Source organism: Nesoenas mayeri (assembly GCF_963082525.1).
Source record: "Nesoenas mayeri genome assembly, chromosome: 4".
Classification (NCBI taxonomy): Eukaryota; Metazoa; Chordata; class Aves; order Columbiformes; family Columbidae; genus Nesoenas; species Nesoenas mayeri.
This window is the reverse complement of record NC_137540.1, coordinates 54,131,296-54,158,301: the sequence shown is the minus strand read 5'-3', so window position 1 is coordinate 54,158,301 and position 27,006 is coordinate 54,131,296. Positions and strand designations below refer to the sequence as shown.

Here is a 27,006-nt window from a genome sequence, read left to right as displayed (position 1 = left end):
ACAGGTGAGGAAACAACAGCTAACAGGAGAAATGGGGAGCTGGGGAAGAGAGTTTACACATATAAAGTGAGTTACATTCATATGAAAAATATATATGTCAGAATATCCTTTTGTGGAAGACAGCTAAATCTGATGCCATTGCATCTCTACAGCACTAGGGGTTGCACAGTTCTAATTTAAGAGTTCTTTCACTTAAGATGTAACAGGCCTACCCTGCAAAGACTTTACACAGACACGATTCAAACTCGACTGCATTTCCAGAAACAGATGGCTAAGCACTACCCACGTAACAGGCTCTGGACTAAGGCCCATCCATGTCACAGGTGACTTGGTCTCTCTTCTTACCTAAACTTTCTAGCAAAATATACCACCAACCCACTCATCCCCCCATCACGATAACTAAGGGGTCACTTACTCCAACAGCACAGCTTTCAGACCTCGCTGGCACATCTCCTCACAGGCTTACACCATCTTCACACTTGCAGCACTACAGCCCTGGGGTCTCTCCTGGATTCATTCCTCCCTCAGGGAGTTAGAGGAACAGACTCCTACTTCCCCAAACAGCTTCCTTTTCCTCATCTTGCTCCAGCCTTACGTATCCTTTTCCCAGTTTTGCCTCACAGGTGACGTTAACCTGCCAGGAAGGCAGCGCGAGGCTGACCGGCAGCACAGAGACCGGCCGGCTCTGCCGCAGCTGCTGGGGAGGGGAGGAGAAAAGGTGCATCCCGAGCTAGAGGGACAACCCAGTTACGGCAAGAGTAAACACACCAGCAGCACCTCATTGCACACCACCTACAACTGAAGAGGAAAAAAAGCTTAAAATAAAAAAAAATAATAAAAAAAAATTCAACAAGGATACAGAAAACAAGACAGAAATGGAAATTGCATCCAGCATCTGCGAGCATTTGGAGCATAAGTGCAAACTTCCCTCAAACAAAACTCAAAAATACAGCACACCACGAAACACTGAGGAAAAATACTACATCTAAATCAATCTTTATCTAGCCAATCTTATGTGTTGTTCACTAATATTAGATAGCCAAGGCTTAACCACTCTGTTTTCTTGTTTATTCATTAGCAGCAGTGTCACATGTTTAGCAGGAAAAAAGAAAGAACAGGCCTAATATCCAAAGAAACTCTAGTTTAATGGATACAAATTGATTTGCACTTCACACTACATCTGGGGCATGGGTGAGAGTACTCAACATCCACTACACATCCAGGAAACTTAATTCCTTAGGAGAGACAGTTTCATGTTTCAACCCAGTAGGCACTTTCTGCATTACCAAACCAGAGCAGATCATACGTCCTCCTCTCTTCTCAAAAGAAAACACTTTTTAACCCACATCAATTTGTACCAGTACGCAGTAAATAGAAGCTCAATTCATTTGGGGCTGGGAGGGACCACCACAGAAACCAAAACACAATAAAACCACCCCACAACCAACCAACCAAAAAACCACACATACCACAAACCAAAAAACACCCACTCAACAAGAACAGACTTATAAATTTATCCAACACCTTTTCCCCTGCTTTCCTCTCACACTTTTTGTGCACATCTCTCCCTCCTGCATCTCCCCATGAGGCTGGAGAGCCCCACTCCGAGCTGTACAGACACACAGACGCTTCAGGGATCATGTAAGGTACCAATTTTGTCCAGGTTTCTGAGATTTCTGTACCTGTGAAAAACAGGGAGACAGTTCAGAAATAAAATGGCAAGGAGCTATCAAGAATGCTATGGCATGCTTTCCAACTGAGGTTGTATAAAGAGATTTATAAATAAAAGAAATGCTTTAATCCTTATCATGTTTCAAAAATACATTGCACATGTGCTCTGTGCTCTTTACAAGTAAAATCAGATTTTATTGAAAGATAAAAAGTAGCTCTCTCATGTGTTTTGCTACAGCAGTATGAGATAGGATCTGAATTTTGGCATAATGCTCTACTAAAAAAAAATTAAGTGTCTGAATTTGAGAAAAATAACAGATTACCCATGTAAAAAAAAAAAGTCTGGAAAAAACATTTTCACATATCTTTTGAGGACTTCTCTATGTCAGTTGAGTTACAAGAGAATTTCTCAAACTTTATCAAAGCAACCCTCTTGTCTTTCAATATATGCACATATTATCTAATAAAAACTAAGTATTACACAAAATTACCATCTTCTATCCTTATATTTTCTGGCATCAAAGTTTATTGATACAGTGATATTTGCATTCAGTTTTAACTTCAATGTAACCTGAAGTTGTTACTGAAAGCATTAGAGAGTCAACTAAAAGGGGGCAGGGGAAAATAAGGAACAAGTACTATAATATATGACTCTCAGGTTATTTTGTTATGTAGAAGAAAAAAAGGAACAAATCCCTGAAAATGAGAATCAGAAAATGTGTTCAATATCCAGAAGCTTCACAATCTGCAGTGTCTCAATTACCTTTGAAAATTATGGTCCACAGGGATTTTTTGTTGTTGTTCTCAATAACCCCACAGCTGTATATAAACCTCTAAAATTCAAATATGGACCACAAAACAGGCCTTGCACGATGCAGCTAGGAACACTGCAAGAAAGAACAAACCACCTGCAAACAGGATGCTACACTGATATCTACATCTCAGCTAGCCACAGCAACTTGCTTTGAGCATCCTTCACACTTTTGACCCAGCAAAACTCATTTCCAGCGCTATTTACAGATCATAGTCACCTGTAAGAATGTAATGTAACAAACCAAGCACTGTAGTATTGCAGAGGTACACAGGCTGAGAGGAAGCAACTGCAAAGAGCTTCCTGTCATTCCTCATTTTTTGTTCCATACCTTATGAAAACAATTGCGAACAGAGATAACCTGCCTTTTTTAAAAGCTCCACATCAAATATAATAAAAAGTTTAAAGTCTTGTTACTTTAAACGTAAAAGGTTTTTAATCTAATCAGATACCAGCTTGAGTTAAAGCATAGATTTTCTTCTTTCCTACATAAAATTTGTAACCAAAATAATATTAGCAATTGTCCTTTCTCAAGAAAATAAAACTGCTCTGAAGTGTAATACATTATGCAACAACCTAAGCTTCTCACTACCCCCATAAAAAGATGCAAAGAGATTGCATTATACATTAAGACTGTGCAAGGGTAGCATTTCATGCAATGGATGCAGGCTTAAGGAAGACACAAGCGAGCTTAAGAATCAATATTTTTTATTTACTGCTTGGTAGTACAAAAGTTGTATATAAACTATTTTGTTAAAAATACATCTGATATGCAAATTTAAGGCAGACTAGTATGGCAATATCCATACCCCTAAAAAATAGCAGAGTGTAGTGTTAAATGCAATGGAACAGGCACAGCTTCTAAATCTTCTTTTGAAGTAGCAATGCACAAATTAAATTCTTACACATATCAATCAGGTCTTATAATACCTTAAGTATTTTCTACAGGTAAACAATGTTCTACATATCCAACACATTTTCATTTATTCTACGTATTTCCAATGGAATCAAAATAGAAGCTACTTTTAAGTTAAGTAAAAAAAATACATATTTCTGTTTAAACTTTCTTCCACCCCTTTGGCAAATGTACTTGTAGTACTAACACATCATATCTCAAAATACAGTATTATCAAAATAAACCGCTACTCCCCATCTTTTAAAAAATCTTTTGAGACAGTCTATAACTGTGTATCTCCTTTCTGAAAATCATTTGATACTGCTTGGGTTTGCCCCAGTGCTCCCTTTTTACAGTAAGGCTTCATACTCATAGCTCTCATTATCTTGGAAACTGAAAGTTAATGACTATAACTAACAGTAACTACGTTTTAGAAATATTATCTCTTCATACAAATAATCAAGTGAAGCTTGAAGAGGAAAAAGAAATAATGATTAAATGTGTGCCAGTAAGGTGAGCATGATGTTTATGTTATACTAAAATACTGAAGAGATTTCATAAGCCAGATCTAAATTGATGGGAGCAGGGATGCTAAACAGTCAAGTTCCAATCCTGGCCAAACAGTTACTCTAGGTTCTCAAACATGGACAATTATCTCTAAAAAAATCAATTTTAAAAGGAACAATAAACTACTTATTCTCCACAGAGCTTTTGTGGGTGGTGGTTGGGGTTTTTTTTGGCAAATATAAGTGAAAAGTATATATTGATAGGTCCAGTCAGTATCTCATGGATATAAGCAGAAGGAAGACCATCAGCAGTGCTCACTTTAACAGCAAGAGTGAAATAAGCTTGATGCTCCCTAACAAGACAAGATAGATACATAAGCAAGAAGATTAGTTTTTATCTTCGTACAAACTGATTGTTAGCACTGCATAAACTGATGAATAAATCCGAATCTCAGATCTGAAGGAGAAACGCAGTTTAAAGCACTTGGACTAAAAGGATTTAGAGTATTAATGTAAAATAAATCCATTTCAAAACAAACACTGATTTTCATTGAGTTCAAAAAGCAGATTAAGTTGCTTTATAGTTCTCAGAATATAGTGCAATCTCTACTAAAATGCATTAAGTTAGAGCTTATATTCTTAGGCACTCAGAACAAATGTTATTTTCAGTTTCTATCACACAGCAAAGTTTGCTGAAGTATTGCAAAGACTTCCCTCCCAAAAACAAGTAACAGGAAAAAGCAGAGATCATGACAAGTAGACACAAAGAATTAACGTGACAAAAACATTACTGGCATTTTCAGCAATAAGTCACACTTAAATTACGAAGAGAGTAACACTGGCTTAAGATTTTGGTGCCAATGAAAACAGCTACCCTCAGTTCAACAAGGCACTTCAAAGTACTTCAGAATATACTGCATAAATTTTTAACATCAAATATTCCATATCCTTATCTAACAGTTGAAATACGTTGTCTTAGCTTAATAAGGTACTTGTGGGTAAAAAAAAAAAAAAAAAAAAAAAAAAAGGTAAAACTATGATGCATTTTTCAAATATGAGTGAATAGTTACAAGAAAACAGAAAAAAAAAATGGCCTTGAGGAAAGTAACCTTCCCAAGAGCTCACCCCGCTCCATAGAAAAAGATGCTTTTCAGCCTGTTCAAAGTAGTAAGGGGGAGGCAAGAGGAGGGAAGACAACAATTTAACATCTGCACATCGCTGTGCCACTCCATACTGTGACGTACCATTCACAGAGCCCGAGGGCTTATATACTCAAGGCACACATGCAGATTTTGGCTGACATAATTATTTCCTTGTATATTTTACTTGGCTACTAGGCATTAGATTAAAATATTTTCAGCTTCCAAAGGTTGGCTTTTATCTTCAGCAAACACTTGTCAGTGCTGGAGGGGAAGAACAGAGGTGAAAAATCCAGATGGATGAGAGGGGTGAACACAGTTTATCACTTTACTTGTAATAATCAGCTCATTAAAAATGCTTGTCTAAGTATAAAAAACTTATTATTCAATAAGGCTTTCACCTTTTCTGTCCAAAAAACTTCTACATATTTTTTTCTTTCCAAGTTGAAGCCCAACATTTGGTATGAGGTCCATGCAGCTCAACAGCATTTAAGTGTCTACATCTTATTGATTTTACTGGTGAAAAACCATTAAGTGTTTAACTTTGTATGGATGCCATCACATAACTTGTAAAATGCTACAGTGCCATAAATACATTTCCTTAAATAGTGTGCATCTCTTGGGAGTTTTCAGTTCCTCCAAAGTGCTAGCAGACAAGCTTCTTCTGAAAGTTCTACCTGTAAGAGAAGAAAACAATTGTAAGAATAAGCCTAACTAGCAAAATAAGTTTTAGGATTAACACATCAATTTAAAAGTTAGCAAGTGCTCTGAAATTGAAAAAAATGCCACAATTGCATGAAGTGGTTGCTGTGCATTGCAAGTTTAGCATGTGAAATCCTAAACAAGAGGAACTAAAAATTCAGCTGGTACTCATGAAAAGGATGGACAAGACAAAACAAATCACACCACAGTGCAAAGCACACACAACTTTGAAAAGGATACTAGGAATAGAAATGCTTTCGTGCACCAGTACTTTAAGTTTCTGTTTACCCAGTAGCTTACAATAGATGGGCAAGAGCTCGACTCAAAAGTTTGGCTTCAACTATCAGCTGTATATCTTTCACTTTTTTATGTGCCACTAGGCATATTTTAAACAAACTTTACTGAAGAAATGGATTCTGCTGAGAACATGTACCTTGGAGACACAGAGAAGACCTGCTACAACTTCAAATGATGCAGCCAGCAAGACACTAGGCTAAGTTGAAACACTGTAGATGTCACTTCCAGAAAATACTAAGAACATGCCAGGTTAGGGAAGGAAAACAAAGCAAAACAAAACACCACCACAACCAAAACAAGACCACAAAAACCCCCTAAGAAACAAAGAGCAAACCCTGAATTTGAGAGTAGCAGTGAATATAAGTAATCAGCAATATTACAACATTCAGATACTGCCTAAGCGAGGAATTCCATCTTGTACAGAAACTCTAAGTGACAACAGTTAAAGTCAGACCATGAAGCACAAATCTACTGCCTCCAAGTGCCGGAACAAACCTTTTCTGGCAGCAATTAAGCACATTTGTATATGCCTTCTTCCTCTGCATCTGAAGATTTGAGCCAAATCCTCCAAAACTACATGCTTTTTATCATTAATCTGTTGGTCAGAGGCACAGAAGTCATAAATGCTGCTTATGTGTTCAGTTTCAGTAAATTAAGCTATAATAATTTATTAGCAGTCTGAAACATGCAATTGAAGTAATACCTGTTTATATGCAAACAACTTTTCATGGCAGTGGACAAAAACTGATGTAGAGCCATGCAAGAGAACAGTATTATAGCGTTTCAAGCAAGATCTGTTTATTTTCTGTAGTGCACATCAAACAGATCTGGCTAGTTTCCCAGATGATTTACAAAATAGATCTGTTGGACCGGGGAGACCTTCAAAAGAAATTCCATGGACCCATTTATCTGCTATAAGCACGTTTGTTATCAGAAAGGGCAATACTATAATCCTAAGGGAGGTTCTACAATAAAAAGCTGCCACAGGTAGACATGTAATTTTTTTATAGCTATATTATCATATCTCTCTAGAGAACAGCTTATTTTTAGATTAAAGCAGTAATGGTTTAAATTTAGAGAACAACGTCTAGCTAATTGCAGGGACCAGTACAGGAAAGAACAAATTAGAAAAAACTGGACTACAAACAAACTGGACTACAAACATATTTTAGAGTGATTTCAAAAGATTACTACTTTTTTCTTTTTCTTTTTTTATTTTTAAAGTGCACTGGAATTGGACTTTTGCACTTTTCATATGTGCTCTTTTCTATGTCTGATGTTTAAACAGAAAATAAACTAGTCCACCCTTAAGTCAAAAATCATATTACTAACGATCTGATCATGCTACCATTAAAGACAGAAAGGAAATAAAAAGTCACAGGAGTATTACAACAATTAGCTGGGCACGTAAATGCCAATGCAGCCCATGAAGGAAGAGGTTCTCTCCTAATTCAGCTAGTATTGATTTTTAAAAAGGGAAGAAAGGAAAGAAACCACAACAACAGCAAAAGATGAAACCACAACAACAGCAAAAGATGAAACCACAACAACAGCAAAAGATGAAACCACAACAACAGCAAAAGATGAAACCACAACAACAGCAAAAGATGAAACCACAACAACAGCAAAAGATGAAACCACAACAACAGCAAAAGATGAAACCACAACAACAGCAAAAGATGAAACCACAACAACAGCAAAAGATGAAACCGACAACAACAACCCCCACAACAACAAAACCTGAGCACCAGGACATAATTCTGAATCAGAAAATAAGAGTAAAGTTTGTCTTCCAGTACCACGTGTAGATCCTTCAGAGATTACAGAGCAGTAATGAGACAGCAGCCACCAGAAAGATATGATTTGTCAAAATTTGCCACAGAACAAAAAACGCAAACCAGACAAACAACAACTACCCTTGCAGCCTAGCACTTAACTCCAAGGCAGGCCCAGCTTATCTACACTGGCTTTGACAAGCATTTGTCCAGTCTGGTCTTACACACATCCAGCAATAAAGACACAACAGCTTATTCCAACTTCGTAATTTTTGAAACCTGAACTCCGCCCTCCTTACAAACTAGCCTACTATTTACCTTCTTACTCACTGAGCAAAAAACCAATTTACTTCATTATCATCCACAGCTTTTTAATCACTTGGAAGCATACCACATCCACAAGTCTGTCTTTCTTCTATGGCAAGGGTTCCAAAAAACTGGGTATAATTTAATGATGAGGCACAGAGTGCAGACAAGCACACTCCACCTAGCTCTGCAGTCATACCTGTGCTGCCAGTCAAAGCTGGGAGGAAGTTTCCTGCTGCACACCAGCTCCTCTTCCTTTCTAAATTGATACAATTACAGAATGCTTTCTTAATGAAAAAACAACAGATTTAAAGAAAAGGCCATATCTTGCACCTTGGCCTTTCAGAATTGACCCTGAAGACACCAAGGGGCTTGGGGTCTTGTTACATTTTTAAACACACCCAATTTCCACTTGCACATTTCCTTTTTATATTTGAAGTTACTCCGTTTGAAACTACACTGAGCTGATACAACATGACTTTACCCTCTCTCCCAGCACAGAGAGCTTGGCACAGTGCATTTCATTCACTTTCTTCAAGTCCTTTGTCACCTCAGAAGCTCTTTTTTTTCTCTTAAGGGTCAAGCTAACTATTTGGATTCACATTTGTGATTTCCCCTCAGATTATCAGTCTGTCATCAGTTAGAAGTAAACCAGATTAACTTGCAGGGTTTTTTCCCTAAGAGGTAAACAAAAAAAAACCAAAAAAACAAAAATATAAAATAAAAAGTCTGGTACATTCCAAAACCATGCCAGACAGGTTTTTGATGTGCTTAATGGTGTATCTCAAGCAATTGACTGAAGTTTAATGACTCACAAAGAAAAACTCAATCTCTTGGCTTAGCAACCTACCACAGATGCCTGCAAAATGAGCATTTTCACGCGTCTCCATTCTTATTAGCAAAGCTCCACTGGTCTATCAGAGAAGTATCCAGTGAGCAGTCACATCATCCAGGCGTACAGCACAGGGCAGCAAGCGTAAGGAAGAAGCACTGTAGTTAATCCAGTGATGCAGCTCTCAGCAGCATTTGTTTCTTTTGTTTAACAAGCACATTGCCCCTAAATCTGAACCATCATTTATTGCCAAAAATGAGTAGGCAGATGTGTTATTTCCTGGACCAGTAGTTTTTATTTCAACTTCTACTCTAATTACAAAGTCTTAAAAAAACACAAACCAAAATAAAACAAAAATGATAAGAATTTGGTGGATAATTTAGCCTTTACCAATTTATCATTAACTGAGTCATTCAATGTAATTTTTGCAGACTTCTGTAGAAACTTGAAACTCAAGGATGAGTTTTCACATCAAACTGATACATTTTCAACTTCATTTCTCTTGACTGATTACCTTCATTTATTTCACAACATACCACTTTCAACATTAGTTTGATACCTGCAGTTTACTCGGAGCTTTTTCTCTCTTGCATCTCCTGTTTCACAGGTGTGGCGGGTGCTTCACTGGCAGGCGTATCGCCATTGACGCTCTCCACCCCAGTAACAGATAACATGCTTTTCCGTTCTTTGGAATTCGATTTGTGCTCCACTTTTGTGACTCTAAATCTGAGGTAAGCAAAATAAAGATTCAGTTGTATTTCTCGAGAGATTAGTTAGTTCTCAGTACCCAGTGTACCGACAGCAACACATTTTCAAGTCCCAAGACCTAGACATGAGAGCAGATCCACATAGACCAGCTTCACTACAGAGCAATCCTCCTTCCTATTACCTACATGCACTTCTAATACTCACTACTACTGAATTACACTTCCTTAGGGAACCGTGTTTTAAAGCAGAATCCAGCATACTACTTCTTAAAACAGCAATTTTTTAAGACAATACAATGTAAGCTAGGAATTAAAATTAACAAAAAGGAATGAAGTTGATTTGATAGCTTACACTTAGCTGAGAAATACCAAATTAAAAAGCAAAGGAATTTATTAGTGTGCAATTCTTATTTCTTTTTAGCCAGTATCAATAGAGCAATGGCTTTGGATTTACACTCACAGTAAATCCCCATCTATTTACATAGCTCTAAAAACGAAAACTAATTAAATTTACTTCTTCCAGAAATAACTTCAGTCTAACAGTAAAAGGATTACAAAAAACAATCACTGATGCTATAAACAAAGTAGAATCAATGACTATCTGATCCAACATGAGCCCCTGTAGCATCCTTAAGAAAAGTACACAATAAAATTACCTAAGTCTTACCTTCCCACAGAAAGGACTGTAACTTCCCCAAGACGACTTCTTCTGTGCTCTTTAGATTTGTGAGCGGGCTTTATAAGGTGCCATCGTTTGTGGCTACAACGATTACAAACATCCTTTTCTACTACTCCTCCAACAGTGTGGAAGTGATGGCCTTTGCAGTTGTGCTTAAATGGAATAGCACCAGGTGACAAAGGGGACCCAGGACTCTCAGGAGAGGTAGGAGATAAAGGGCTGTTGGAAAAAGTATAAAGGAAATTAATGCTTAATATAAAATCCTGTTCCTTAAAAAGGAGAAAAGGATAAAATATAACCTTCAGTTATGTCTAGTGAATAGCTATTTTTTCAGGTTCCCTCTGATATCACATTTTTACAGTTAAAAATCAATTCCATAAATTAACTCAGCTGCAGTTAAAATAATACAAAGGGCAAGGACATGGAAAAACAAAATCAGGCTAAAATAGACCAGGTTACATGGACTCATACTGATGAAGACATTTAATTAGCAGATTAAATTCACACTTGGAGAACTAGAGAAAGAATTTCAGAATGGCTATAGTATCTCTGAGAATTCAGAGCATAATTGGACAATATTGTGAAAAGTCAAAAATTAAAATGTCTACCATGCAGAGAAAAGCAATCAACAGATAATTCAGCTTAAGCTTAAGAAAAACGTCCAAATATCTAGAAAGAAAGAAAAAGTACTATAGCCACGAAAAGCCATTTATTGAGAATTTCTAATCAAATCAACCTAATGTTCTTCTAAAACAGAAGAGCAGATAGCATACATAGAAAGCAGAAGATGTACTTTTTTGGACTTCAGTGTCAATTTTGACACTGTCTTCCAATACATTCTCCTAAAGGAAGCTGGCACTCAGTGCACTAAGGTGAAATTACCGTAGCGTAAGGCAACATACCTTGTCTATTAAAAAAAAAAAGTTATGCATCAGTAGGTTATTATGAAACTGGAAAGACACACTAATGTGGTTATGCTGGTCCTGGTGACATTCAGTGTTTTAAAGAGGTCCTTAGGTACCAAAACAGAATAACAGCTAAGTACCCATAAACTTTCAGTTACCCATAGTAATTGTAGAGGACCACATGTGGAGGTGATCAGAGAACACTTGCGTGAAAGACACATTAGCACACACATAAATCTTGCTACAAATCCTGGATATATTGCAGTATGGACAATACAAATCTCAGTGCTTTAGCAGAAGAATTTTACAAACACGGATTAAAGAACAACTAGCCAGGTGATCGTTTTTCAGAAAAAAGAAGGTGAAGATCACAAGCTGAACATGAATCGTTATGATGCTGTTCCTTAAAAAGTATAAATTTCACAGTGGAAATAACAGGTGTATAACCTGCATAGCTGAAGTTACATTGCTCAGCGTTAATCATGCCTCAGCTGAAGGTTCCATCTGGTTTTAGAAATGTTATTTCAAGAAAAATACAAACAAACTGAAGAAACTCCAGAGGAGAACAGAAAGAACAAATTAAATAAATAAAACATGCCATAAGAGACTTGCGTTACTTGGATGTTTACTTTCAAAACAAAAATATTGACAGGAGATATTTAATGGACTTCAAATAAGAGACTGCTATAAACGAAATAAAATCTGCTCAACATCTGAAGCAAAGACAGGAACTAATGGCTTTAAGTGGCAGAAGTGGAGATTTTATTTAGTCATTACTATTTGTATCATCAAATTCCTATATTGAGAAGAACTCCTTTTGTAAGTTTTCTTGCTTCAGTAACAAAGCCTCTCGCTGTTAAAGCAGAACATAATTGGTTGCATACTCAACTATTTGTTTTGCTAAAACTATCCACTCCCACTACTTCTTTTATTAGTGACACGCTACTACTTCATCTTTCATCTTCTCTGCCTTGAATATGAACACAGGCTTACATATGAGAAGTAGTTAGAGTAGTACAGATAGAGTTTAAATGTACAGATATAAGAACTTTTACACAAAGGACGCATCTGCAACTCAAGGGCTGAAGTACTTTCTCTACATAATTCTCTAAATAGGTGTGTAGGTACAAAATAAGAGGTAGGTTAGACAACATACATTATCATAATTATAAAGAAAAAAAGGACACAGAAAGAGATGTCTATTTTAATTTAGCATCCATACAAATGAAATGAGTGCTGCTTCTGTTCTTCGCACTAAGTAGTAGTAGCTTTGCACTAAGCCAACTTGTAAGTAATTCCACCCTAAAGTAAGCAAGTATTTATAGCCTCTGTAAACCTTTAGCCCAAAAAACAACAAATTCGTATCATACACCTAAAACACATAACCAGAAAAGCCAGTTACTAACCTAGGGCATACGTTAAAATTTAGTGACTCAGAGACACCACAAGGAAATAAAAGTATTATCCTCTTAGCCGCTACCTCAAGTAAGTGATGTAGTCTTGAAAGTGCTCAGGAAATAAAATCCTTTGAAAGAGTATGTTTTAGTTGCCTCAGGAAACATGCATTAAAAAGATGAGTAATTACCTTTCAGGTTCAAAGACACCGCTATCTGCTACCATGGCCTCTAACACATCAGCATTTGCTGCAATGAGAATAAATAGAACTCTTCAAAAGTGTACAGCTCTAACTTCAGAAAAAAAAATAAACAGCAAAATTAAGGGTCCTCTAAGACATTTAGTTTAAAAGAAAGACACCTGCACTATATATATCTCCAAAAAAGCCTTAAGAGAAAATTATGCCAAAAAAATTAATATAATTCTACGGGATATTCTTAACTTGAGCTACTAAAATTACAGTTCGTATTGCACTCAAAGCACTGCCCCAATACAAGCCATATAAGGTAGCCACCTGCACAATACTCCCTAAAAAAAACCCTAAAAATTTCAAAACATCTATTTGACCACAGGAGTATCAGCACCTCACATGTATAAAGCAACTGCAGATTAAAAAAAAAAAAAAAAAACTGTTAATTAATCTGCATTTTTTAGGTCTCAATTAATCAGCCAACAACTACCGATAGCTCACATATTACAGAAAGAACACAGGGTACCTAATGCCAGCCTTGAGGAAAAATACACACGCTCAAAGATCTAACAGTTATTAAGGAAAAAACAACCAAATCCCCCAAAAAACCCACAAACAAACCCAAAAATACAACTTTTCCAGAGGACTACTCTTCATTCAGAAGCAAGCCAAAGCCAGTTCAATGCTTAGGAGAACTTTTATACAAATGTAAGATTAAAAACCAAAAAGTTCTTGTACTATAAAACACAGTCTACTAAATGTTTTTTTCTACTGGCCAAATACATTCTGAACTAACCAAGCATTTGATGGGTTACTTAACTGTGGTTTTGTTTTTTTTCAGTCATATCTTCCTCTTTATGTTTTACTTTGCTCATAGAGAGCCCATGTAGATCCCATGTCCAAACTCAATGTTAGCACTAGTCTAACCTATTGTCTCAGTTACGCATAAGTTTTTCCATGAGAAAACAGCTGCAAGAATCATTTCAAGACAAAGAGTTTAATCTGGTCAAAACAAAAATTTCACATGCTTTAAACACTGCCATTAGGAAAGCAACTTTTATTTCACACACACAAAACACAATACACCACACAAAAACCAAAAACAAAATAAACAACAAAAAACCCTACCCAAATAGTTAAAATATCAAGAAATGCATGAATCAAACTCACCATACAAAATAACTTTCAGGTAAGCAAAAAACTCACATTTTGTTTGAAGTTATTGCCTTCCAAAGGCAATCTCAAAGAGTTAAGCATTTACAAAATGGTTATTGAATGAAAACCCATAAACATACTATACTACAGAATATCTGAAAAATACATTTCTTATAGAACACAATAATAAAGGCTTATAACTTCAATACCACAATACTATACCTTCATTTTTCATAATGTAGTTAACAATTTGTCCCACAGTGTCACTATTCTCATGTACGGTTTCATTCATTTCTGTGCAAGGAAATAAATATGCTGTCAATTATCTTGGCCTTCCAAAACAAGAAATGAATTATTTTAAAACAAAGTAAAACCAAAACAAAAATGAAACACCCACCAGAAGAAGTTACATTAAGACAAGACAAGATCTATTGTCACTTCAAAGGGAAAGTTTAGATAAGACTTTTTAGTCCATTTTCAGGAAAAAACACAAACACTAGTTCATGGAATCTGCACATCGGCTCTCACATTCATCTAAGACTTAAATAAACGCAAGATTTTCACAAGCATATGTCAAAATTCATTCTCTAGCTAGTAAAGAGGAGACAAACAAGAGAGCAGCATTTCTAATCCTAAAAATAGGGAGGAAAAAAAAAAAAACAAACAAAAATCATTAAACTGTCCCAAGTCACTATTATTTTAAAATAGGTATGATCAGCTTCTAGTATAAGAGGGATTCAGTTTAAGCTTTTCATCACATCTACAAGGACATAACATTTTTTTATTTAAATAAAAAATTAACATATGACTACAGGAGCAAGGGATTTAAGAAAGAAATCTCATTACTATATTTAAAACTTCTGGAATCAATTGCACCCATTAGCAATACTGGAAGCTTCCCCAGAATAACCTCAGAAGGCAGAGAAAAATTAGAAACAGAACAATGAAGAGGCACAAATCTGCCCTTGCCTAATAATTGATGTGCCCAGCATTATTTACAACAACAAAAACAAAAAACAAACACAGGATTTAGTTGTTTGGTAGGAGATACTCTAAATTTGTCTCTAAGTAGTAAGTTAGGGACTTCCTCATCTCTGTACTCATGCTTCATCTTCATCCTTGGGGACAGGGCTGAGAGGTGGACTTGACAGCGCCAGGTTAACTGTTGTACTTGATCTTAAAGGTCTTTTCCAACCAAACTTATTATATGATCCTAATAGCTGCAACTTTGCAATGCAGCTTAGACACAGCTACTTCCCCAAACCGAGACCTAAAGTTGTCCCCCTTTCATAACCGCTCACCTCACTGTCACCACTCAGGTGACTAAATTGCCCAGATGGCCCCACTCCCTGCACACCTGCCCCGGGCGGTACCTGCTCCCAAAACACCCACATGGCACCGCTGCTCCCCACAGAGCCGCTGGCATCCGCACTTGCTATCAACCTACTGACTGTAATTAACTGGGAGAAAGTAAGAGGCCCAAAGGATTTACAAGTGACTTGGCTCTTGTGTTTACGTAGCCAAATGCTACACTGGGTTAGAACAGCCCTTCACAAGTGATAACACTCTTGTTTGTGGTTTGTCTTTTTTTTTTCCAAGTAAGAGTAGGTGGGAATAAGGAACCATAAACACAAGAGCACTAACAAACAAACATTAGAACAAAAACAAGGGTATCCTTAAGAAAAAATTATAAGCAGCACACATTACATAAAACACAACATAGATAGTCAGGGCAAAGGCTCAGTTTTATAATGAGAGGTGAGAATCACAACAGGAACAAATTAAGACTGCTAAACACAAAGCTAAGATTTTTTAGGCTTTAAACAAGAGCTTTTTGTCACTCCTCAGATAAAGTTATGTATAATACTTTGTGGCTAACAGCATGCAGAATGCGGAAAAGCAATCTGGTGACTCCAATTGCAGTGTACAGTTGCAAACAAGTATACTGGATACTTTGATCCCTCTGTAAGCTCTTAATTTATGTTAGAGGACTTTCATGGGAAATTGGAACACTCCCAGTTTTGCCTAGCAAAGATCAAAACCCAACAGACATATAATGGTAATAAAAATATTCTTAATATTGTTTTGATGTGAACTATAGACAGAAAAATGACATCAGTCTCAGAATTAATTACTCCATATTAGTTGCAATGTACAGAAATAGGAAATTGTTTATTAGACTCATTGATTACCTATTTTTTCATCAAGATTTTCTTCTTCTACTGGTTCAGCCTCTGTCGTACAACGATATCCTTTCTTCTTAAGGACATGACAGATGAGGATCCCCAAGAGACCCATGAGGAAGAAAACAGGAACCAATGCAAAGGCAATATACTCTAGGTGTTCAGCCTTGCCATCATTGCCATCAGTTTTAGTTGTCATAGTTGTCTGTAAGCCATGGCTTGACAAAGCCTGAAGAAACTCTCCATTTCCTAGATAAATGAAGAAACACAGTTATTACTATACACTGTAAATAACTTCAAAGCATTTAGTGAGTCATAAGCATAAGCAAATCCCCACCACGTCAATGGGATGCACCTTCTGTCATGACTTGAATGGGCAACATGTCCTCTATTGGCACACCCCTAACAGGAGATACTGTCTTTTCATAAAATGATTATGAAACATCTAACTAACAAAAACCTGTAGGATATTTCTTCAATATAACAGCGAAGAACAGACCATATTCTAGCCCACTAAGTGTGTAACCTCAACAACAGGGCTCAGATATTTCGCGGAGTAAGAACAACACATTGTTCCTTGTTCCCATCAGCGAGAAAAATGCTGTACCATTCCTTTGGTACTATGTTCATGCAAAACAGCTAAAAAGACATATATCTTTCCCTAATACGAGAGTAAACAGAGGATTTAGTATGGACCCTTGCATAGAAAAAGTACCAGATGTGAGAGAAGGGGCCTTAATTTTTTTCTTAACAGCAGGATTTCACAGCACAAAAGGAAGAATATTTACCCTTTACTCATTCAGCATAAGGTGGGATCCTTCTTCCCTTGTTTAAGATTTGGAAACCATTTTGTATTTAAAACTTGAAACAGAATAGAAAGGAGGCTTTTCTTTTCATTTGCAAAGAATTTAAGTTGCAGTATAGGCACACACTAACTCTATACCCACAACTGAGCTCTGAATTTAACAGAGGTTCATTCCATGTTATAGATCTGGCTTTTGAACTACCAAAAGTATAGAATATTTACATTAGAAGGGACCTCTGAAGTCAGTCCAAACACAGTTAAAAGCAGCTTTGATTAGATTAGGTTGCTCAGGTAAGCTCCATCTGAAGGATGGACATTCCACAACATTTCTGGGCAACCTGTTCCAATGTTTGCCCACTTTTTTGGACAATACACACAGAAATTAAAATCTCTGAGCCTTCTCATTTACGAAAGTATGCAAGTTCAGCTGTTCAGCTAAATCAAAAAATACGTTGCATACTGAAAAGTTCTCCTGAGCCTTGGGAGTTTATACACACTCCCCACCCCATATAATAAAGATTTAAATATTACTCTTCCAACATGCAAAATATTCCTGCATTTCTACCCTCCATTCTTGTTGACCACTTCAGCCAAAAACATTTCTTTTCAGTAGGAAAGAATGACAACAACACAAAAAACACAACCACCAACAACAAAAAATTAACCCTATTTCAAGATATTTTCCATCTGCTAATACTAAAATGGACAAGGCAATTCACAATCGTTCCATTAATCAAACTGGTTGAAGAAGTCAAGGCTCATCAGAAAAGCATTTACATGACAGTTATACTTTCAAAACAGAAATGTCTAGTACAATCAAACCCCTCTTTTAAAATAATAGAAGCTTCCCGAAAATTGCCGAAAGGCTGTTATTCCACAAACACTTCTACTGCAGTGGCTGTATAACTAAGTCGTATTTGAAAAATACAGTAAGGGGACAGATAGCTAAGTAAATATTTTTTTAAACTGCAGTTAGGTATTTACCTTAGCTTTCTTCATACCAAAACACTAAATCTTTTATTATAAAAATATTTCTGAATTTTTCAGGACAGTCTTGAATTGTCAGTTCAGTAGTAGGTAATACACAAGACTTGCTCGAAAAATCACCAGAACTTCTTCGAAATAACAACTGATAAAACCCCAATTAGCAAAAAGAAAAGACGTGTTAAGCCTCAAACACTCTTTTGTTTTTAAGCAGTGATTTTACTGAATCAGGGCAATCTGTGGTTTGGCAAATGGCTCTGTCAAGACCATCAAGAGACTGAGTAAGCTGAAGTGGGGAAACGAGCAACTGTGAGCAAGGACAGACAAATACATGTAAAACAAACTTTCCTGAGGGAATTGTAGTAACATGGAGCCACAGTCTCAGAGCGTGCTCCAAAAATAAGGGTAGAACTTTTAATTACACATTAAAAAAGAAGTCTAATGTCCTACATAATTATTTTTAAATCATCAACTTGAAACCTCATCAGCTTGATGTAGCCACTGAAATCATATATGCAATTTAAAATGCAAAGCTGATTCACAAAGCTGCATACCATCAACAGAAGAAAACAACTATACCAAAAAAATGGGAAAATGGACCCCAAACACCATTAAATGTTGACAGCAAACAAGAAAAAATTCTAGATAAGCTTGAACCAATCTCAGGTTCACAAGCAACTACAGCAACAGAGTTTTAGGACAGCTCATAGCTGAGCAATCACTAGATACCAACCCCACCCTCCAAAAAAGCAAACCATCAGAAACTACTCAGGTTGATATTCCCAGCCTACCTCAGATATATCATCTGTAAATGTTTCCATGGTAAGAAACATGGATTGAGTTTCTCTGTTTTCTGTTTCTTTTTCTATGTGTTTCTAATGTGTTTTATTCTTTAGTTTTTTCTTTAGTTTTAGTACTTCTACTCAGACTGCTACCTGGAACACCAATGAGAAAAATCTCAGCAGCTACAATTTAATCTGCAGTCAAAAGGTAATGACAATCTAGAAAAGTTCTCAAAGGATAGATGCAACCCGTACAAGTTAAAAGAAAAATAAAAATATCCTAGAATTGTTTCTACACAGGCATTTTTTCCCTCTCACAGAAAGAAGCTGAAAAACTCAATTTCTCAACTCAATATTCTGTAGCATAGATTAGCCCACTAATTGGATTGAGATTTAACGAGCTTTTGAACTAGGCAGGAAAACATACTTAAAGCACTTTTTTTTTTTCTATTTAAGCAAGCATAGTTACTCCAACATACCAGCCCATGTAGATAAGCCTATGTGATTTTTCTTCAGTTGTCCTTACATACCTAAAGAATTAATTCTCCCATTAAAACTCAAGAAGACCCAAACAACTTCGCAAAGCATTTTGCTTATTACTAGTAAAACATTAAATCAATAATATTTCTTTATAAATACATAATTTACACAAAGTCCATAAACTGCTTGATGCCATTCACTTTATGTTTGGAGATGCAAAAATTCACCAAAAGCAAGCCAAAAATAGCCCGGAATAAATTAATTAGCTGGATCAAATACTTGGTGCTGCGTAATTTTAGAAGTAGAGTGAAGCACTTGGGTTTCATTATCAAACACCCTACACACATCAAGAAGTCTACCCTCAAAAACCTCAGCAGTTACAACATAAATCAAAACCAACGCTTGCCTGGCTACTGAACAATATAGTTGATGTTCCACGTCACTGCTACATCATTCATTGTACATTCCCTATTCCTCTTCCCCAGAGGCATATTGTGTTATTAACACGCTGTTGATGGTTCACCTCTTTCTCACAAGGTTGCTTCACAATGGTTTTTAATGACAAGTTCAGGCCACAGCAATGTTCTTTGACTCAAGTCAAATAATATAGAAATTAATTCGCTTCAATGTTTTGTTGCCTTGGCATTTTTATATACCTGTCACTGTATACCAGCCTACATATCAAAATTAGTTGAAGACATGAGATAAATAAGATTTAGGAGCAATATTCAGCACATTTAAAGTGATGCTTAAGATGCAGATCACGGATTGATTTCATGCTACTAATTCAGATCCCATGTACTCGTTTGCTTAAAAATGAATATATATTAGGTATTGAACTTGAATATCATCTATCCTTACCAAAAAGTAAAATATAAGGACAATCAACCTCAGGAAAGTAATTTACACTGGTTTTACTTGTTGCTACTGACAGAGATAGTGTTCTTCCACCCCAGCAACGGCTCAAGAAAATTCTACAGCACCTTTAGGAAACAGACTACAGGAGGAAGAAAGCACACTGAGGAAAACATATTTAATGTTTCATTACACTGCAGTTTTCACATGGCCTAGACATCTGTTAACAAACTAGTTAAATGCTGTATTCCCTCCACATTAGTAAAATACTGTCTGAACACAAAAATATTCCAAGACTACAGTGTCGTGAAAGCTGTGATAAAAACAAAGCTGGAATGGACCATGTAAGCAAAGGTGTTGCTCTGTAAGAAACTTTTCCCCTTTAAAGGTTTTATAAAGTCACAGAAAAGAGAGACAGGAGGACCTTAGGTCATACCACTTCATCCCACTGTCAAAAGCAGGACTAACTGTACCTACCAACTATTAATATCTGCCAAGCACAGCTAAAGCTCCTGCAAAGGTTAACAGCTTGCCCTCCACACCTATTTTCTTTCCCACTGCAAATGTAGGGTCAGAACAATTCCTCCTTTATTACCTGCTACCACAATATCAGATTCTGCTTGTACTGAGTTATAGAATCACTCTTTCCTTGTTTTAGCTGCCTGTACTTGAAAAGTTTTAATACTTGGCATGATCAGTAGGGCCTCCCCATTATGAGCCCCAGTTATCTCAAAGCTTTGCCTTTAGTATTGATCTAAATAGTTGATTCTCAGACTCTTAATAAAGTACATGAGAAATCTCTGGACATATTTAATAAACCTTAAAGAAAAACAGAGATTATAGAAAAATTAATACTTTTCTGTAACAAACATCAAACCTATAGGGTTGTTATATACACAATATAAACCTCATAATTAAAATAAGGCATTTATTTATTTTTCTAAATCTCCTATACTAAACTTAAGCATCATCTACATCTAGCCAATTACTTCAAGCATATTCCAGTTTTTTTTGTATTGTTTAATTTACAGAAAGTAGCCCATAACAATGATGTAATCTTCTCTCTGCTCTACTGATAAAGAATCTGATCTGGTTACTCTGGATTTTGCCCATTATGCCCATGCCATTTATTTCTTATGGCATGCTTTTTTACAGAACTTTGTTTACATTTTATGAATTTGATTGTTCTAGCAATCTACCTGCTAAAAATAAGTACACACATATTCACTATTTTCTTCTCCATAAAGTTCAAGGACTTCCATAATCGTATATCCTGCTTTCAGGCATGCAAATGGAATGCTGCTATCAGTATCCCAGTACACAGAAGCAAACTATTGTTTGCCTTAATGATAATTAATATTTAAAGAAACTAAATACGATCAATGTAGAAGCTATTTAAGTACAAGACAAACAAAATACTCAGATACAGCATATGATCTGCTCAAACATCTCAGATAAGCATAGCTGGAAGGTATGTCTCAGAAGCAGCATCAGCTTATGCATTTTGCCCCCTCCTCACCATTATTGTGCCAGTTCACCCACCTGTGGAAAAAGAGCAATCACTGAAGATTCAAAATAATTTATACTATAATAATTCGTCATAATAATAATTTGCTTGGGTGGTGGGTGTGTTTGGTTGGTTGTTGGGTTTTTTGTTGTGGGTTTTTTTTGTTGGGGTTGGGTTTTGGTTTGGTTTTGTCATTGATGTGTTTTTGTCTGTTTGGGGTTTTGTTTGTTTGTTTTTCCATCTTTAATACCTGGACCACTTCCAGTCCAATTCACCATGGGATCCTACACACTGTTCAAAGCACAACCACAGCACTGCTGAAGCTGGCAATATCACAGGGAGGAATGGTCAGGCAGCTGTGACCTCAGCTCACCCTGCAAGGAAAAGGCACCTGATGATTACACCTTCTGCTCCAGCCTCTCCTGGCTCTAGGGGACACGCACTTTGGACTCAACTGAACTGTAACAACACTCCCTACCTCCGGACTGGACATTTAAGGTGGATGGATGTACACTTTGATTTAAAGCATCAATTTTAAGTATCATTTAAAGTAAAAAAAATGGGTTTTAAATGACACGCCTTTAAATTCAAGCATAAAAATAAGAAAGCTTGTTTATTACCTCAGTTTCCTAAATACACACTAAGTCTCATGTATTTAAGAAAACTAACTTTATTTTTAAAATCTTAGTAAGGTAATGGAGAGCTAGTGAAATTACTTAAATGCCAAAAATGGCCAGCTGATGTCCCTTAGCATTTCAGAGGTGGTCAATCTTTTCTTAAAAGAAAGAAGCCCTAAATCAGCTATTCGCTTTCATTCTGTACATTCAATTTATTTAGCTATAGAATGAAGCATTATATTAGAGTTGCCATAGAGGTTTCTGTTATCAAAGTCTAGTCTCATTTTTTCAATTCTTAATTCAAGTGCTTAGCAGTGAATTTGTTTAAAACTCTGATGGCAATTATGTACTGATATAATACAAGTTTTTAGTTATTTTAATGACAGTAAATTTAGCCAGAGCAGTTGCCGTGACTTCAACTTGAATACACTTTTTAAGTGTTATCAGATTTAAATAGTATTTATCTATTCTGGACTCCGCAGTCAAAATGCCTTTGCACAACTAAGCAGATGAAGTAACAGGCAATTTCATCACAAGTCAAGATATATCACTGCCCAAAACAGATACACGCAAAGCTATTTAGGAAAAGTTTGGGCCTTACTAGTAAGGTGTTAGCTACAGGGGAGACCAGGCGAACTAGGAAAGGCAGCAAAGAGCAGGTTTAAAAAAAAAATAGAGTTTATTTTCTAGAGGAAAAAACCCTTAAGTGAAGAAAACCTAATGCCTACCATTTGCTTAGTCTATTGTTTAAAGAAATTGTACTTTAGGGAATACGCTTAAACCTAATAACAAAGAAAAAATGCCGATCTTCCTATCATAGGAGAGGAACATTCAACAAGTTTGTGAATTCCCATCAACTTCTCGCTTCCTTGTAGTCATCAGAACCTATAACCAGAAGTGAAATAAGCAGGAAGTCTGATGAGAGAAGGGAAACCACATGATTAAAGAACATACTGACAACTAGTAACAGTACCACCAACTTCCCTAGAGGTTAAGCAAGGTTGTTTAAGGTTTGCTGTTAAGAACAGACCTCAAAACCTTCATTAGATTTGTCAAAAGAGGTATCTCAAAACAGTGAGCAGCAGGATCAACCACGTTTATTTAGAGCTTGTTCTAACTGCACCTGCTTTGAGAACAGCAATAGTGAGACGCATGCAGCAAGTTAAGGGATGACCTACATGAACACAATGCCAACAGCATCCTTACTACTCAACGTTCTATTCAAAACCATAGAACTACACATCTTTCTTAGTATCTCAAGCTGGAACATGCTAAGAGTCCTTAAACCAGAGACTAAGTCTTTGGCTCACAGAAGTCACCACAAAAACTGTGACTGTGGGCAAGTTTTTCAATGGGTCTGGAAAAGCTTTCTACTCTCAACTCTGAGTGATCAGTCTCCGCCCTGATGAGTTCTGTCCTAATCGCTATTAATTTCAGAATTACAGGCCCTATCGACACTTTCGGTAAGTTGTCTGCAAGCCTGGGGGTGGGGATTCATACAGGAGATACCTCCTACGTAAGGACAGGTCCCATTAACAGCAAACTAACTGTAGCTAAAAGTAGTACTGTATAGTGCCTGTAGCCCTCAACAATTTTAAACCATTGTAATTTCTACACTCCAGATAGTGCTTTTAGGAACCAAAAAGGAAGACCAAACCTAACAAATCACCTTGTCAGTCACCCAGTCAGTCCAAACAATCACACCATGAAGGCATCTGACATCATTAAGAATTCAATAAGAAAAACAATGAAGAGTCTCTAGAGGGGTTTTGTCCTGTTGAGAAAGGGAAAAATTGCAATATGAAGGGCAGAGACTCAGTTCATTCCTTGCGTGTGACACAATATGCAGTTGATAATGCTGCGAAACTGTATACAGAGAAAAAAAGCTCATGTTTCACTGTTTACTGGTGTTAAAATGACAGTGCTCACAGTGTAATTGCTGTAGTCACTACTTGCGCAGCACACAGCTCCTGCTGCAAAAATACATAGACCTGATGCTTTGCATTTGCATTTCTGTTGGAAAATTTTTCCTCAAATTTCAGTTTTTAAATAAAATAGACACTGTATGCAGCTCCCAAATGTATTTAATAAAGCACACTTCAACAGTTTGGCTGTTTAAACAAAAAAATAAAATCCTTCCTGGACACACCAGATATTTAAAAGTACTCCATATCATGGGTAAATTTGTAAGTGGAAGCAGCATCTAGCAAGCAGCATTAAAATCAATGCTACCAAACACATTATATCAATGCATTTATGCAAACTAGCATCCACACTAGTTTAGATGAGTCAAAAATCAATTTTAACCCAAACCAGTATATCTCCTATATGAAGATACAGCAGATAAACTGACAAAAAGCTTTTGGCAAACTCAGAGGAAAGAGAAAATTCTTTCATAGCTTTCGCATTTCCTGCTAGACTTGTCACCTTTTAGCTCTCATAAGTACAATACTATTCATTAAGGTATACCAGACTAAATTACTGCTATAATTTTTAAATCCTACCAATGCCCTCAGCATACTAACAATACTCCAGCACAACTGCCTTCAAGCTCAATGAAGCAATCTTGAGTATAAACGTTTGTAAAGTCAGCATAAGCTTATGTATACACATCCTTTGGTTTACTAGAACACCTGTCTACTCTCTCTTCAAGATGCCAGTAGTAGATAAACTGCATAATAATCTCAACATCTGAAAACATGCAATAATACGCCAAAGTAACAACCAAAGAGAAAATTAATTTTTTATCTATTAAAAATATTTTACACTAAAGCAGTTGAACAGACTGAGAAGGGAGAGGAAGACGGACACGATTAGGAAGAGAAGAAAAACCGACAATTCCTCTCCTCCTCTTACCTCTGCATACAAGACCTGAAAAAAAAAAATAAGAATTAGGGCCTTGGAGAGCACTAGCTACCAGTCAACATAAATTTTAAATTCAGTACGCTTCAACTCTTTCAGTAAAATTGATTAGTTGAGAAAAAACTGTCCTCAAGTTGTGCCTAGCGGTAATTATTTCTTTCTGCTCTCCCAAAGAAAAGGATGGACTGGACGTCAGCTTTCCATTCCTCTCGCTTTCAGCAAACAAACAGCAGATGATAGATATCTCAATCTTTTCTGACCAAGCTGGCCTGCACCAAGTGACAATTACAGATGTACAAAAGTAAGTTTAGGAAGGATAAAAACATTTACTGCTTAATTTTATGCTAATAAGTATGCATGTGTTAACCATTCCCACTGCGTTTAAAAGTTACTCTCAAACAAGCGGGTACAGTCTTACCAAAGTCACATCACCCAAAGATAATATAGCTGAAAAAATCACACCAGGTAAAAATGAGCATCAAGCTTAAATGCAAACGTTTGAAAAACATATACAACACACCAAAAAGCACTTCTGACTACACAGACAGCAAAACCTGTTTCACTTTGAGATTTTTAGTACTATAGCATTTGGGATTAGACATAAACAAAGAAAATGTCACTTAAAACTAACTTCCTCTGTGCCTGTACGTGTCCGAGCGCTCGTCAGAGACCTCAAGGGTCAATGGAATTTCCAAAACCTAAACGCTAAACCAACTTTAATCTCATAACAAATAGTGAAGCAGAAGCAATTCGTTGATGCATTTCTACCTTGTGAGCCATCCGATTCCAGCTTAAAGAGACATCAACTACGGAGCAGACTCGAGTTCGCAGAGTTCATCGGGGTTCGGTATTTTTTCCACAACTCGTGGCCATACCGTACTAAATTAACAGTCCGGGGCGGGGGCTGTCGCGACATCGAATACAGTTTTATGGCGGAAAGCCATATGTTCGGGGAACACAGACAGCACCGTCACCCCGCCCGCCCGAGCGGGACCCACCGCTCCCGCCCCCTCAGCGCCGCCGTCACCCACGGCCGCGCTGCGCGGGACCTCCCGGCGGGCGGGCAGGAGAAACTCCAGCCGCTGCGACTACGGAGCCCCGACCTCCTTCCTGCTCGCTCCCCCGGGCTGCCCGGGGGCAGGTCGGAGCGGGGACAAGCCTCTCTCCCGCTGCTCTCCTACGGGCCGCGGCGCGGGGACTCAAACAGCAGGTACCCCGAGTTTCCCGCTCCGGCCCCGCGGCGGTGGGGAGAGCGGAGGGTGGGCTCCCGGGGAAGAAGCAGCGAAATCAGCCGAGGCACCCGAGTGCGGGCGAGGCGGGCGGCTCGTAGCCCCCGCGGGAAGGCTACAGTCGGCAGCGGGACCCCGCGGGAAGGCTCAGGTGCCGCCGGCAGGGAGCGAGGGGTCCCGGCTTGAAGCCTCCCCTCCGACGGAGCTCCCGCCCGCCGCGAGGCCGCAGCGACCCACCGAGAACGGAGCCGTTGTCCAACCAGGCATCCGTCAGACCCAGCGGGGTCGGCGGGATCCCGCTCGTCGTTGCCGGAGCCATACCCGGCACCTCGCTGCGCCGCCTCCGCCTTGGCAGCCGAGCTGCTGCAGCCACCGGCCCAGCCCGGCCCAGCCCAGCCCACCGGCAGCGGGGCGCGCCCTGTCCGCCCGGCGCCTGCGCGGGGCCGCCGGCCCGGGGCGGGGCTGAGCCCTAGCGGCCGCCCCTCTGTGACACGCGGCTGCTGAGGGGGAAACTGAGGCGGAGCGCGGGAAGCAGGGGCCCAGAGCGGCTTCGGAGAAAGGGGAGGTGTTTCTAGCTCACTCCTGAGAGGATTTTCCTGCGGTTGGGCCCCACCCTCAGAAGCAGTTTAATATCGCAGGTCCCAGACACGGTTTTCTGAGCCCGACAGGCCCTGGAACCCCCATCCCAGGGAGCCCAGCACTGAGGAGCAGCAGGGAGGTGAGGTGGAGAAGGGGGC

At 38.0% G+C, this 27,006-nt stretch overlaps 1 protein-coding gene across 1 annotated transcript; it reads right to left on the bottom strand.

Moving 5' to 3' along the window:
• Positions 1 to 9,500: 9,500 nt before the first annotated feature.
• RELL1 (RELT like 1) lies at positions 9,501 to 26,588 on the bottom strand (the record flags this gene model as incomplete). The annotated part of the gene is made up of 6 exons (XM_080343674.1): positions 9,501 to 9,660; positions 10,309 to 10,539; positions 12,811 to 12,868; positions 14,188 to 14,259; positions 16,158 to 16,397; positions 26,507 to 26,588. The coding sequence occupies 6 exons, from the start codon at positions 26,586 to 26,588 to the stop codon at positions 9,501 to 9,503; spliced, it is 843 nt and encodes a 280-aa protein (XP_080199800.1).
• Positions 26,589 to 27,006: the final 418 nt, after the last annotated feature.